Below are 16,208 nucleotides of genomic sequence, written 5' to 3'. Positions count from 1 at the left end.
GAATGTATGAAATAGGTGGCTTTGAAATTATGTCACTTATTAACTATGACAAACCTCTCCAAGGCCCAGTTTCCTCAATTGCAACGTTGAGATAAGTATGCATGTCCTACGGCCTAACAAGGTTACCCTGAGTATGCAATAAAAATCACAGATTGGAAGAGTTTTTGCATACTGTACAGGATTATACTGATGTAACAGAGCTGTCCCTTTGTCTCTGAAATCTATTCAAGAATCTCAGCCAGGGACTTCCCTGGTAATGCAGTGCCTAAGACTATGCTCCCAATGCAGGGGGCCTGGGTTCTATCCCTGGTTGGGAAAGCAGGCCCCACTTGCCACAACTAAGACCTTGCATAGCCAAATTAAATTTTAAAAAAAGAAACTCAGCCAAACTGAAAGAGATAAGACTTACAGCAACGATCCCAGTGGATATCCTAAATCAACCTGTGTACCACAATCACCTGGAAAGCTTGTTAAAAATACAGATGCCCACACCCTGCGTCCCCAAGATTCTGATGCAACAGATCAAGAGTGCTGAGTGCCTCAGGGTATCCTTATGTAGCAGATCACCTAACACTTACAAACCACTGGTCTAGACTGACTCAGATTTCCCATCAAATTTAGCCTAAGATATTCCTGAGACACAACTATTTCCTAACCAAGGAGAGCTAGTCATATACAGCCCTTTGTGGGGTGCTTACTAGAAGTAGGGGGTGCTTACTAGAAGTAGGGGGTGCTTACTAGAAGTAGGGGGTGCTTACTAGAAGTAGGGGGTGCTTACTAGAAGTAGGCGGTGCTAGGGGCAGGTGGCGGTGAGCTCTGTGTTCTGAACACAAGGGCAGTAAGAACAAGTCTCCAGCAGCACATGTTAAGATGTGCATTGCCCAAGAGAACTATCTGGGGACAGGCAGCCACCCAGAGCCTCCTGGTCAGCAAAGAACCCTATACCCTTGGGAGCATCATTCTGGCAATTTTTTTTTTTTTTTTGGACTTAAACCACCTGAATGAAAGCGAGCACCATCATAGTAGATGAAGCTAAACAACAGAAAGGCAACTATACCGTTTCATCACCATGATCCTGGACCTCGGTTTCTCCAAGAGGCATGGGCCCTTGACAGCTCTGAGAATACCCATTACTCAAGCCTGAATGAACACAGACAGGCCCAGACACCGCAGTACATGAACACACATTTCCCAGTGCACTTCGTGTCCTGCGCATTGTGGTAAGAGCTGTTACTCGCAGCCACGAATGTGAAACGCAGTTAAGGACAGCAGTGTCCCAGCCTCGGCATCACGCACTCCTGTTCTCTGGGATCATCCACCTGAGTCTGAGTGCAGGGGAGGCCGAGCAGGCCTGTGGCCAGGTTTCGTTTCACCACCCTGACTATAAATCTCATCCTCTAAACTGGAGAGAAAAGAGGGCTATATAGGCACATGTACCAACAGGTATTAGGGATCAACATACCAGAAACCAGAGGTCACAGCTTTACACATATCAGGGACATGGAATAAACCCCACCAACTGGATGTCCCCCAAAACACATTCAATAAACGAGTTATGTACCAGGAGTGGAATTATTTCCTAAAACTGCTGGGCCAGACCAAATCAGTGGTTATCAGAGTTAAGAGAGTTAGTGTTCTCTGAACTCAGTGGGAAAGAGACCTGATCTGGGAGTTAAAAGATTTGGGTTCTACAGGGCAATTCCCTGAGAGTCCAGTGGTTAGGACTTGGCGCTTTCACTGCCAGAGCCCACGGTCAATCCCTAGTTGAGGAATGAAGATTCTGCAAGCCCCAGAACTCAGACAAAAAATTAAAAGGAAAGAAAAGAACTGAGTTCTAGTCTTGGTTCTTGCTGTGTAGCACTGATTCGATCACGGGGCTGTTTTCTGGGTCTTGGTTTCTTCCTCTATTAGGACAGGGTCTCTAAAGCCCTTTCCAGCTCTGACATGCTAAATCTTAATGTAATTCAGTCAATGCTCCCTCTCTCCCATTACTTCCTGAAGACCTTCCCTTGTCATCCAGGAGGGTGCATGAGGCCATTCATACTGCTAACCCCATTTTCTCTCTAAACACCTTTCCATCTCTCCTTCCCCTTCCTGACCCTCACAATTATTCTCCAACAAACTGCTTCATGACAACACTTTTCTGTCATGCATTTCAAAGTGCTATAGAAGAAATCCTCCCCACTAGTCTCCATCACCCTTATCCTGAAATCCTGGGTCCTACTGCTGCTCACTTTCCCCACCTGTACGGCCCTTGCTAATCCAACCTTCAGGTGTCTCCTTGCAGTAACCTTGGCTTCCAAGGTAATCAGGAGCCCACTGACATCGTGACATCTTACATTATAAGATGAAGACTTTTTTGAGCCAGTTTTTTCCCCCTCCCTCCAGTTCTCCTTCTGGCCCTGAAATCTCCAACTCCTCTCCCCAGTCCTTATCTCGCAATCAAGAGAAAGGTGGGAAGTCAGGGTCCAGGAAGAGAAAAGGCAGTGTGGCCTCCTAATATGAGTAGGCTGAGAAGAAAAGAGATGGGTATTTGGTGCCTGGGTTTTCAGCAACAGTGAAATATTGGCCTTAACTAGATGATAATGTGAACCTAAAGGCTGGGGTTGGGTTTCCCTGGTGAATCAATGTTAAAGAATCCGCTTGCCAAAGCAGGAGACTCAGGTTGGATCCCTGGATCAGGAAATCCCCTGAAGAAACGGCAACCCACTCTCGTTTTTTTGCCTGGGAAATTCCATGTCAGCTATAGTCCATGGGGTTGCAAAGAGTCGGACACAACTTAGTGACTGAACAAAGGCTAGTGTTAAGTTCAAATCCTACTCACAAGGTGGCCCTGGAAAGTCATTTCCCCTTCTCAATTTGCTGCTTCCATTATAAGATGAAGATGTTTCAACCAGCTCATTTCAGAGACCCCTTCTGCCTCTGATAGTATGTGGCTGTATGTGATTTGGGAGAGGTGGGAACTATGTGAGAAGCAGTACCAGGGCATTATAGGGCTACATCTGCCGGCTTGATGCTAATTACAGGCCTTGAAAGAGCAACTCCTCAGAGCTTGGGTAGCCTTGCTTGAAGCTTCCCTTTTCTTTGCAACACGCCTGAAGTGCAGACACTGGCACAGAAGTGGGGCTATAAAAAGATGAGGAAGTGTCCTAAAGCAGCTGGTTATTCTTCCCCTTGCCCTGCCCTCCCTCAGGGCAGGCAGGTAGATGACTCATCTGGAGAGAGGAAGAGCTTCCTGAAGTATAGTTTTCCAGCTGGCCTTGCCCTTCCCCTCCCCCTCCAGTCCTTAGAAGTAGAATCCAGATTATTCTGTCTTTCAACACCCTGCCAACTACCTCAAAACACACGTGCGCATGCGCACACACTCTTCATCTTTTTGTCTTTGCCTCTGGTCCCTTTATGGATGATACAGCTGCTCCCTGAAACTAGCCCCCATTCCCACAGAACCAAGCTTCTCTTTTATCCATTTAGGTGCATCCTTTGCTACAGAGCAAACTATTTCCCCAAACTTGAAAGCAGCCAGCTTTTCTGGTGGATACAAGAGCTGCACTACTGGCAGGCTGAATCTCTGTTCGGCAAGGAGCGGGAGTGTCAAGGCTTGCCCAATGCTGTAACAGTCGGTCATGGGATGGCCACAAAAAGCCTACAGCTTGGCTTTCTCAGCAGAACTGGGCCCCACAGGTCAAACACCCTCCTTGTTGAGGGTGAACTGTACCTTCAGATACAGATACAGTTTGCAGTTAGGATATAAGAGAGGAGGCTGTTGTCGTTAAGTCAGGTCCAACTCTTCTGTGACCCCTGGACTGTCGCCCACCAGGCTCCTCTGTCCTTGGAATTCTCAGAGCAAGAATACTGGAGTGGGCAGGCATTCCCTTCTCCAGGGGATCCTCTTGACCCAGGAAGTGAGCCCCAGTCTCCCAAATTGCAGGAAGATTCTTTACCATCTGAGTCACCAGAGAAGTCCATAGACAGGGTAACAAAATGTGAGGGGAAAACATCTTGATTGGGTATCAGAGAAGGTAGGGATTGTCCTAACTTACTAGCATTAGGCAAACTTTATGAGCTTCAGTTTCCTCATGTCTAAAGTAGTAATATTAGTCCTTACTGCGTGGGCCCCCAGCACAGATGTAACAAGAATCAAATGATCTAACTGGAGTGAGCGGAGACCAGCTATGTGTGCTATAAAGCGAGCTCGAGCTACCACTAATCATCCAATTTTAGAAAATATGTAACTGAATCAGGTGCCAATCAAAGCAAAAGGATGTGCCTGCATGGGGAGGAGGGGCGAGGTGTAGGACTTTCCACTCAGGGAACAGCCCTTTAAGCAACACTGGAAGTCCTCAGCTTCCACATAAGCAGCTGAGTCATACTGCCTTACTACTTGGCTGGGAAAGTCAGAGAACCTCAAGTGGGAACAGTTGGCTAGCTGGGGTTCTTAGACTTAATTAACCCCAATCCACTTATACTAAGGAACAAAGTATTCACTAGAAGCAATTTAATGTGGCTTAGGTAGGTCATGACCAAGGACCCACAGCCACCTCCCCCCGATGAGCACCTCACCAGCAGTTAGGACAATCCAGCCTCCCTTTAGCCTCTGCTAGGGCTGGCTGGGACTGCTATCTAGCAAGGATGTTTTCTCGGGACTTCCCTAGTGGTCCAGGGGTTAAGAATCAGCCTGCTAATGCAGGGGCATAAATTGGACCCCTGGTCCAGAAAGATCCCACCTGCCAGGAGCAACCAAGCCTGTGCACCACAACTACTGAGTCTATGCACTAGAGCCCAGAGGCACAGCTATGGAAGCCAGCTCGCCTAGAGCCCGTGCTCCACAACAAACGCCACCCCGAGAGCAGCCGGCACACCGCAACGAAGAGTTGCCTCCACTCACCACAACTAGAGAAAAAGCCTGAGGGCAGCAACGAAGACCAAGGAGAGCCAAGAAGAATTTTTAGAAAATATTTCTCCTCTCTAGGGTTCTAGGCTAGAGAGGGCACAAACTATGAACGGACCCAAGGCTCACATCTCTCTCTCTCCGCTTGTGGGCTAAGTTGTGACACAATGTGCTCTGAGCCTGGTTTTGGAGCTTGCTTTAATACCGACGACCAGTGTGACCCTGGGGAAGTCACTGCCCTATTCAAACCTCAATTTCCTCATTAAGCAGTAAAGCGGAAGGGGAAATAATTATTACTGCTGCGCCTACAGTAGAAGGAACTAATAGGTGAATGCAGTTTTGTACAAGATTGAGGAAACGTTAATTGTGAAAACAAACATAAATAACCCTACACTAACAAAGAAGTGTTAGTCGCATCTGACTCTGCGAACCGATGCACCATAGCCTGCCAGGCTCCTCTGTCCATGGGATTCTCCAGGGAAGAATACTGGAGTGGGTAGCCATTCTCTTCTCCAAGGGATCTTCCTAACCCAGGGGTCAAACCCAGGTCCCCTGCATTGCAGGCAGATTCTTTACCAGCTAAGCCACCAGGGAATCCCAACCAAAAAAAGTAAATCCCCTACAACCAGTTCCCTGTTGTGGGAGACTCCTGCGGCGGCACACATGTCAACTACTCTGCAGTCACGTGGAGTGTCCTCTCCCTGGAGGTACCTCCAGTCACCTCCTGAATTACATTACCACTTCCACTTCTTTACATTTTTATTAATTTCACAAGTTGGAGGCAGAAGGCATAGATAAAGAGCGGCCCAAAATGTAATCTATGGTGGTTCTAGGGAAAGATCATCTGAAAATTTTACCATCTGCTTCCACTTATAGAAATTTAGAGCTGAGAAACAGAAATTTCACCATCTGCTACCACTTAAAAGAAATTTAGACTTCTAAGATCACTCTTGACTAAAGTCCCTGCAACTCAGTGCTTATTTCTAGAGCCCCCTGGCTGGCAGAGCCTAGGAGGAGGGCCAGAACTGCCAGATTAGTCTTCTGCTTTTTCTGGGCAAATTCTGCCACATTTGAAACGATCAACAGGAGGCAGGAATTTTCCCCCAAAAGGTGAAACAGCAGAGAGACTGAAGGAAGGGTTCCCCTTTCCTTGTGACTCCCAGTGACAAAGAAAACCTTCTTCCTCCAGGGAGCTACAGTTACCTTGCTTCATATTTGGAAATTAGTTTGCAACCTTTCATACCCTAATACACTCGAAAGTCTTAGGGATGACGCATCTGAGAGACACTAGGAGAAGCAACATGAGTTCTCCTGGTATCAGGAAAAGATTCTGTAAAATTAGATTTCAGCAAGCATTCACAAGAACAGGAGTAAGTGACCCCACAAGATATACTGCAGGCTTGCTAGAAAACAGGAACTTCCCAAAGCCTAGCTTGAAACCAAGGTGCTTTTTAAACCTGTTACACTTCAATCTGCCCTGCCTCTGATCATGAGCTTCGCGAGAGCACATACTACCCGTGGGCTGTCTAAAGGTTGCCAAATTGCTGACACTTGTGCCGAATCACACACCTACTGCTGAACCTAAGCTTAGTGGTCAAAAAGAATTCAGAAAAATGTCACAGAAAACAGACAAGCCAAAGAGTCCTGAGGCATGGATTCGGGTATTGGCACTGTCATTTATGTGCCATGTGACCTTAGCCAAATCACTTCAGCTCCCTGGGCCATCATCCTCTAAAATGCAAACAGTAAACTATCCTTGCAGGATTTTATAAAAATTAAATAACAGATGTGAAAGCACATTATGAATATCTTGAATTAATCCCTCTCTGATGCTCTGCCTACTAAAACAAAAAAGTTCTTATCCCCCAAAACACGTTTCTTTAAAAAAAAAGAACTCTGCTTACCTCAGAAAGCATTTCTCAACGTAGTTAGTAAATGAATCTCAGCCTGTCATAGGCGTTTACAACTTCGCAAGTCTGACAGCACATAAACTGTACTCTGCTTTTGGTATTTAAGCGTATGTCCTTGTTTGTCCTAAGAAATTTCTCTTGCCTTGCAGATTACATGAAAGAATCCGTGTGCAGTTCTAGCACTTGTTCCTTGAATAGCAGTGAAAACCCTTATGCCACAATTAAGGACCCACCCATCCTCACCTGCAAGCTTCCAGAAAGCAGCTATGTAGAAATGAAGTCGCCTGTGCACAGGGGGTCTCCGTACACAGATATGCCATCCTTGTCGACATCTAATAAAAATATATATGAAGTTGGTAGGTGTCTCAAATAAGTAACTTAGTGAAAGCAGGGCATCAGTGCAGCATCTGAAGTCAAATCAGCCCTCTCCAGTCTCCATCTTGAAAACATCCCCTTCTTTTGTTGTTTTTTTAAGGAATTCAAAGTGAACTGTCTTTTGCAGGACCTCTATCCACTCTTATACAAGAAATCAAATTCTTGTGCCAACTCTGCTTTTTAAAAAACACTAAGTATGAAGCAGAAATACTGGGGGTGGGGAGCTGATACACACACACACATACACCTCAACTGATTGTTGACACAAATTCCTGTTTAAAACAGAAAACAATCAGAACAGTTAGTAAGTTTTGAAATTATCTGGTTCTACTTTCTCCCAGTTGAATTCATGTCCCTGGGTTCACTGATAAGACTCCTACCGCTAAGGTAGGAGGGATATTCTAAGGTCCCTTGGTTTTGACCAGAGCTTGGGATTCTGACAACACACTCACTTAAATTTTCAATCTCTTAAACAAGCCTCAGTCCTAACCCTCATACACTTATCCTAAGTCCTTGGTTTCTCTCCCCACCAAGTTAAATAGAATTCTCTTCCCCCGCCCAACGAGGCAACTAAAGCTAATCTGTTCTCTGAACTCATTTTTCACTATATTCCTTAGAGCCCACAGTCAGTGTGGTCCAAGAAGGCCGCGGTTGTAACTCCAGCTATATCCAGAATCCATACGACCTACCTAGGAACAGCCATATTCCTGGTCATTATGACCTCCTCCCAGTAAGAAAGAGCCCTGCCAGTGGGCCATCCCAGGACAAGCAGTCTTAAGAGGGATAAGCCTCTCTCTTGCAATGTGCTCTGCTGAATATTCTGACTCTCTGAAAGAAGACAATCCCTTGACTTGAAATAATGGTACCGACTGACTCCAGCTGCGTATTAGTTATAACATTCACCTGGAACTAAAGAAGAGCTTCCAAGGGACTGGGTTAATTGTTCAAAAAGTCTGTTCTCAAAATCAAAATCTACCACCCACCCACCCCCACCCCCAAATGCTCTGGATGATATGATCTTTGAAAACATTTAAGATACAGCTACTCATCAACATCAGCTAGATATATATATTATCTGAAACATGTTGCTTAGAAAGCACGTAGAATAGGTTTTACCAACTTTCCTAAGAGGAAAGGGAACTGGGGAGGTGAGGGGACTACTTTGAGGCACCTGAAATGTATATGTATCTTTAGTTCCTCAATTATCTGCTTTATTGCTGAAGATAATTAGTACATAGACACAAACTGTGTTAACATCAATCCTAAAGCACCTGCACATGTATGTCAGGTCAAATAAATGACAATAGCCAAGCTTACAGAGTTTCATATATAGTCTAATGCTGACAACTTCAATTTTTTTTAAATAAAACTTAAAGAAATACAAATTAACTCTCCCTCTTCTGCCCCTGGTAGTAGTAGAAGAAAAAGTTTCCAGAGCGCAGCAGCCTCTTTCAGTCAAACAATGATTTCTAAGCCAGCTTTACCAAATCTTGCCAATTCAAAGTTCAAGAACACTGCAAGCCGATCCCGGCCTTGTTGTATCTCCTTAGCTATCCAATTCCTGAGTCATTTCATATGAAATAAAACTCTAAGATGATGCCTTTCAGCAAGCAGTCATAGACTGGTAAGAATTAAGTATCCCTACAAATGGTTATTTGGCCTCCCGAGTTTATTTTGGTTGGCATTCCTTGACTCAGAAAAGTACATGCTTTCAAGCATTTCTTCACAAATCTTGAGCTTGATGTAGTATGGAACCTAAAACTGCAGGAGAGATTCGACTCCCATTTTTAGGAAGCAGAAATCCACTTCCTAAAAGCAGATATAGGAAGTTTAAGTTGTTAAAGTGTATTATGCTTTCTGATGGAACTAAATGAAATGATTAAAGAATGGACTGTAACAAATTACTGTGACATGATGTAAAAACTACGTATATGAACTACTTCCACCTTCCAAGCACCACCTGAGACAGCCAAAAATGTATTACAACAGCTTAATGCCCCCGATTCCAGTTGGTGTATCTATATGCTCCACTTTAATGAATATAAGTAAACAAGAGCTCAGATGGGTCAAAAAGCCGCCACTCCCAAGCCCTGAGGAGGACCTCCTCACAAGAACTGAACACCCAAAGGGCAAACTGAGAAAACCAACAGCCACCCCAATACCACTCCATTCCCTGATTAACAGTCCAGGCCATAAAAAATACTTCCAAACAGGTATATAGAAGAGGAACCAAGTGACTGTAAATGACTGCAAAGCTGGAACAGCTCTACAGGAAATGTGGGAGTTCTGCAGCCCTTGACACACACTGGAAGTCTGCCATGGAACCCATTAGTTTGGGCAATAACCAGCAAAAGCAAGAAAATAAATGAGTAAATCCTCCCTCCCCCACTTCACTCAAGGCGCAAACAAAATTTTATTGTTAGGGGAAAACATAACACTTACATGAATGCTGCATGTGTGCATGGGAGCAAGTGATCAGCAATAGCAGATTTACTTTCCAAAAAGCCTTATTAAAATATAAATACTAGAAAATTACTTTGTAGGCCCAAGGAAATGTTTCTCATACATACGTAGAAATATAGATAAGAGACTTACCTCGGTATTTCAGGGCAACAAGTGCTCAAATATCTTGTCAAGTAAGGATCTAGAAGCATGGTGAAGTCAGATCAACAAGAACGTGTCTCAGTCCCAGGTTTTACCTTCTTCCCTCACCCTGCGTGTACAATAACTGCTGCCTGGCAAACAGCAAACAAGCAGCATCACTCAAGTTACAAGTTGCACCTCTTTTTTGCTGAGTATCTTCTGGGCAAAATTCAGCAAGAGATGACATGGTGAATTGCAAAAGCACTGGGTCAAGATTAGTGTAACTTGCCCTCTCTGGGTTCCTTTTTTTCCCCATGTATTAAAAAAAAAGGGAGAAGCAGAGAAAGGCAAGGGAGCTCCAACCCTAGCTCTAGTATTCTATGATTTTCAAAAAAATGTAATACAACTCAAATCAGGCAATACAATGGAGAAGGGAAAGGCAGAGGGTGTGATTAATCTACTGTGACAACAGCAGCTTCACATAGCTAAAAGTTACTGATAAAAGGCATTTCAATCTAAGAGAGCAACTGCTAGGAACTTCTGTCTAGCACTGTCACAAACAGGTTCATGGTCAACCTAAACACGTGCACTGTGCATCATATTGGCAACTTGGAAAAATCTGTTCCATTACTTTACAGAAATTAAGTTTTGACTCAGTGATGTGCATACAATTCAAATGAATAAGAAAAACACAATTATTGTACAATAGTATAATGCAACTGTGAAATGGCAATACTTTTTTAAACAATCCAGATTTGTAATATATTTGTTCACTGTGCAAAGGGATCATACCTTGTACAAAATAAAGTGGATTTCTCAAACTAATTTAACAAGAATGCCTACTGTTGTGCTGCACACTGAAAATGTGTCTATAATCTACACCTTAGGTTTAAAGGTACAACTAACCTACATTTTGTGTGGTCACTCTAGAGAGCCAGAAAAGTGAAAATCATCCTGATAAGGGTTTGCAAATAAAAGTGAAACGGTTCTATCAAAGTTATAAAAGAGTCTTTTCCTTTAAAGTAACAAATGGGAACAACACATTCATGCCCCAAAACGGTGAAAAACTGCACACACATCAGTATACTCAAATAGAGAATTTCTCTGCTTTCACAAATATCTGGACTCAAAGACAAGTACTACAACTTGTGCTCAGCTCCAGAGGCACAAAGGTACTTCTATGGAAAGGAATAAAGGCAAGTGTAATGGCCACCTAATTTGTATAAGTGCAATGAATAGCTGTGGAAAAGGAAATGGCAACCCACTCCAGTGTTCTTGCCTGGAGAATCCCAGGGATGGGGGAGCCTGGTGGGCTGCCGTCTATGGGGTCGCACACAGTTGGACACAACTGAAGTGACTTAGCAGTTAGCAATGAATAGCTGTCTGCCAATAGAAGTTATCACCCACTATAGGACACTGGGTGCATCTGTTTTAGGATCTTTTAAAACATATGCTTGCGACCTAACTGGTAAAGAAGCAGCAGAATTAACTTTGTAATAAAATACAGATGCTAACAATAGCTTACTGAATGCATTCAATGGTGTATGTTTTAAAATTTCTCCCTTATATTTTCAAAATTGTATATGTACTCCTCATACTTAAGCCAAACTAAAGCCTTTCAACTTGTCTGTCAGTTCACAATCTTTAATGTGGTAGTCAAGTCAACTTAATAAAATGCCTATCCAATCCCAAAGAAAGGCAATCCCAAAGAAGGCTCAAACTACTGCACAACTGCACTCATCTCATACGCTAGTAAAGTAATGCTCAAAATTCTCCAAACCAGGCTTCAGCAGTACGTGAACCGTGAAATTCCAGATGTTCAAGCTGGTTTTAGAAACTGCAGAGGAACCAGAGATCAAATTGCCAACATCCACTGCATCATGGAAAAAGCGAGAGTGTTCCAGAAAAACATCAATTTCTGCTTTGACTATGCCAAAGCCTTTGACCAAGAAACTGTGAAAAATTCTGAAAGAGATGGGAGTAACAGACCAGATGACCTGCCTCTTGAGAAACCTATATGCAGGTCAGGAAGCAACAGTTAGAACTGGACATGGAACAACAGACTGGTTCCAAATAGGAAAAGGAGTACGTCAAGGCTGTATATTGTCACCCTGCTTATTTAACTTCTATGCAGAGTACATCATGAGAAACACTGGACTGGAAGAAGCACAAGCTGGAATCAAGATTGCTGGGAGAAATATCAACAACCTCAGATATGCAGATGACACCATCCTTATGGCAGACAGTGAAGAGGAACCAAAAAACCTCTTGCTGAAAGTGAAAGAGGAGAGTGAAAAAGCTGGCTTAAAGCTCAACATTCAGAAAACGAAGATCATGACATCTGGTCCCATCACTTCATGGGAAATGGATGGGGAAACAGTGGCAGACTTTATTTTTGGGGGTTCCAAAATCACTGCAGATGGTGACTGCAGCCAAGAAATTAAAAGACGCTTACTCCTTGGAAGAAAAGTTATGACCAATCTAGATAGCATATTTAAAAGCAGAGATATTACTTTGCCAACAAAGGTCCGTCTAGTCAAGGCTATGGTTTTTCCAGTAGTCATGTATGGATGTGAGAGTTGGACTGTGAAGAAAGCTGAGCGCCGAAGAATTGATGCTTTTGAACTGTGGTGTTGGAGAAGACTCTTGAGAGTCCCTTAGACTGCAAGGAGATCCAACCAGTCCATTCTAAAGGAGACCAGTCCTGGGTGTTCATTGGAAGGACTGAGGCTGAAGCTGAAAACTCCAGTACTTTGGCTACCTCATGCGAAGAGCTTACTCACTGGAAAAGCTCCTGATGCTGGGAGGGATTGGGGGCAGGAGGAGAAGGGGACGACCGAGGATGAGATGGCTGGATGGCATCACCAACTCGATGGACATGAGTTTGAGTGAACTTCGGGAGTTGGTGATGGACAGGGAGGCCTGGAGTGCTGAAATTCATGGGGTCGCAAAGAGTCGGACACAACTGAGCAACTGAACTGAACCAAAAATAATGTATTTTTGCAATTTAGAAATTAAGACTCATTCAGAAAAGATGTAACAGACAATCCTCAAAACAGGGAGGCTGGGACTTTGACATCTAAGTGAAAGATAATACATAATCAAGAGTTGTAAGGTATCTACTGAGAATAATAGTGTTTTAAGTCTATGACTATAAGACTCAGAATACCACGCAATACCATAAATGATAAATGCAGCAGGTTGTGCACTCAATCACTGCAAGCTGTGCATTCAATACAGAAGATTCTAGAATGATACTACTAGCCATTCATGAAGCCAGAGGAAAGACAGAAGAGGCCCAATTCATCTGTATATAGCAATAGATAGAAAATCTCAGAAGGGGTGGATGATAGCTACATAAAGGATTCATTAGACTATTATTTATATTTGCATATAACAATTATTAGGGCTTCCCAGGTGGCTCAGTGGTATAGAATCCTCCTGCCAATACAGGGAATGTGGGTACAATCCCTGGACTGGGAAGATCCCCCGGAGAAGGAAATGGCAACCCACTTCAGTGTTCTTGCCTGGGAAATCCCTTGGAGAGAGGAGTCTGGTGGGCTACCATCCACAGGATCACAAAGAATCAGACTGAGCACGCATGTAACAATTGCTATGTACTATTTATGTAGTAATTTTCGATAAATTTTTTTAAAGATGCTTAATCTAAATGGTAATTCTCAGACTACAACTCCCAAGCTAAACTGGAATGAACCCTAGGATTTGGCCCTTCACTCTTTCCCATGCTCCTTCTTTATTGTTTCAACACAGGGTTGTAGGAGAGATAAACATTAGGAATATTAAGTATGAACAAAGCACCTTCGCTACCTTTGTGGTTCTTACAATATAGCAGGAATAAATAGAGGGCCCTGGTGATTCAGTGGGGTGGTGACTATATATTTCCTTCATTCTAGCTTTCTGCAAAGCTAGAAAGACTCTGAGCAGTAGTCCAGTCCAAACCCACAGGAGGAGGAAACTCTAGTCTATAGCACAAGTTGTCAGATTACCTCTTCATTCCAGTTTCTGCCTCCAAGGCCACTGTTTAGCCTAGTAGATGGCCCTGCAGAGCCTTGGGAGCGAGTGCTGAAAGCAGTCATCTTGCTCATTTGGATAGGGATAACGTGGTCTGAGATTCTGTGGTCTGAGGCAAGGTTAAGTTACATTGACTGAAACACAGAAAAGGAATCCTGTTTGCTATTTTCACCACCATCACTGGTATTAATAACAGAGTAGTTAACAGCCAATACACATGACATCTGTGCCAGGACCTATCAATTCTATGCTTAATTATATTAAATAATTCAATTCAAATGTGGAGACTACTAATAATTAGATTACTAATAGCCAATAATGCCAATTATATCATGTGTGTGAACACACAAACCTATACACTTGGATTTAATCATTGGTTCTATTGGAATCAGTCCATGAACTCATCTACCTTACTAGATTCTTCTTAGAGATAATAATATTAAAAAAATTAAAACACAGAAGTTTTTAAAGGTTCTCTCTCCCAAACACAAATATATTTCAAAGTATATATTAAAAGCCAACGGAATTTTAACAGTAAAAGCCCAAAAAACAAGCAATTCTCAGTTCACAGTTGACAATGCAGCCCCTCAAGTGTTTCTCCCCCCATAGTACATACGGTACTTTGATGCATATTGCTGAAACACAGTCATTCTGCAAATGTTCTGAAAGCTTTTGTCATATTTAATGGCATTAACATAGGATTTTAATCAAGTTATTGTAAGACCAAAAACATCTTGCAAAGTGTACATCTGACTTTAACTTAGCTATTAAATTTAAATTTTAGTTAGAATGTATAATAACTTGGCTCTAGTATCTGAAAAACACATACATTCATAGGATTACTGAATCAAAGCTAGGATACACCCCCAAAAGGATCTAATCCAGTCCCCTGGAGAAAGTGAGGCTCAGAAAGACAATGACTAGAAGACCTGTGACTCATATCCAAGTTTTGTCACCCACTCTATTATACCTACCATGTTCAACCCTTTACCTCAGAATTTAACATACTTTCTAATTGTATGCCTAGTATCAACTTTCTTTCAAATATTATTTCTCTACCCAATTCGATTTTTAGGAAAATGGATACTTCAATAAAAATTCTCTCTCAGTCTAATCCTGATGGTCTCCTTTACTTAAATGGTAGTCAAGGCTGTGGTTTTTCCAGTGGTCATGTATGGATGTGAGAGTTGGACTATAAAGAAAGCTGAGCGCTAAAGAACTGATGCTTTTGAACTGTGGTGTTGGAGAAGACTCTTGAGAGTCCCTTGGACTGCAAGGAGATCAGTCCTGGGTGTTCTTTGGAAGGACTGACGCTGAGGCTAAAACTCCAATACTTTGGCCACCTGATGCCAAGAGCTGACTCATTTGAAAAGACCCTGGGAAAGATTGAGGGTAGGAGGGGAAGGGGACGACAGAGGATGAGATGGTTAGATGACATCACTGACTGAATGGACATAGGTTTGGGTGGACTCCAGGAGTTGGTGATGGACAAGGAGGCCTGGTGTGCTGTGGCTCATGGGTTCGCAAAGAGTTGGACACGACTGTGTGACTGAAGTGAACGACATTAGCATTTTCTATTAGTTCATTGTTACCATCAGCCTCCTACAATTTAAGACATTAGAATGACAACTCCAGTTTATTTGGCATATTGTATAGATGAGCGGAAAAGCTGACCTGCCAAATCCCAGGAAGGAAGGCAGCTCCAGTACTGACCCAACCAGGACAGAAAGCAGCTTTGGGGCACTGGTTTGACTGTTATGCTAACCCACTAAATGTAACAGTGAAAGAAGGTCCTTTCATAGGTTTTGTTCATCTTTTTTTTCCACATAGAGAATAGATATCCTTATGAATTTCGCATGACTGTGCATATTTTGTTTTGAATTTTTTTCTCAGGCTTATGATGTTTGTGAGACATCAAATATCCAGCCTTCATTTTTTTCCTTTAAACAAAAAAAAAAACTCCAGAAATTAAAATTTAAAAGGTTGGAATTCAGTTCTAAATTATCCACCTAACCTTTGAATTATTCTGCTTCCAATGTTGGCCAAAACTATCTGAACAGTAGAGCTTTTCTTTTTCTAGATAGAAGAGATGATCACAGTAGCTCAAGCCACTGAGAGCACTTGCATTCTCTCAAGTACAAATCACTGACAAATATTAGGATGTCTATTTCCCCAATGACGAAATAAACATGACTAGCTCTAATGAGCATTCCCAACTCTTTTAAGATTCTTGTCTACCTGCAGAACCCTTTGGCCTAAGTCACCAACTGATACCTCTCCTGAGAATTAGAATTTCGTATTCTCAATGTAACGACTAAAGAAATTCACCCATACTGAATAATTACTACTACTGGACAGAAATCATAAGTAGCATTTTCAGAATGACGACATACAAGTTTAAATAAAGTCAAGATGGCTAA

At 42.8% G+C, this 16,208-nt stretch overlaps 1 protein-coding gene across 11 annotated transcripts in view; it reads left to right on the top strand.

Annotated features, from left to right (window-relative positions):
• Nucleotides 1-10,580, top strand: part of MEGF11 (multiple EGF like domains 11) — a 391,832-nt gene extending 381,252 nt beyond the window's left edge. For 6 of the 11 annotated variants that reach the window (XM_069595447.1, XM_069595455.1, XM_069595448.1 and 3 more), the window contains one exon: nt 6,948-10,580. In XM_069595447.1, the coding sequence (XP_069451548.1) occupies nt 6,948-7,171 (224 nt within the window). In that variant the 3' untranslated portion in view covers nt 7,172-10,580. The remainder of the gene's footprint in view (nt 1-6,947) is intronic. The other 5 variants (XM_069595459.1, XM_069595462.1, XM_069595454.1 and 2 more) reach the window with 2 other exon arrangements.
• The last annotated feature ends 5,628 nt before the right edge of the window (nt 10,581-16,208 follow it).

This window comes from Ovis canadensis, chromosome 7 (genome assembly GCF_042477335.2).
Source record: "Ovis canadensis isolate MfBH-ARS-UI-01 breed Bighorn chromosome 7, ARS-UI_OviCan_v2, whole genome shotgun sequence".
In the NCBI taxonomy this organism is placed as follows: Eukaryota; Metazoa; Chordata; class Mammalia; order Artiodactyla; family Bovidae; genus Ovis; species Ovis canadensis.
The sequence above is the reverse complement of the archived record's forward strand: the minus strand, read 5'-3'. Positions and strand labels throughout refer to the sequence as shown.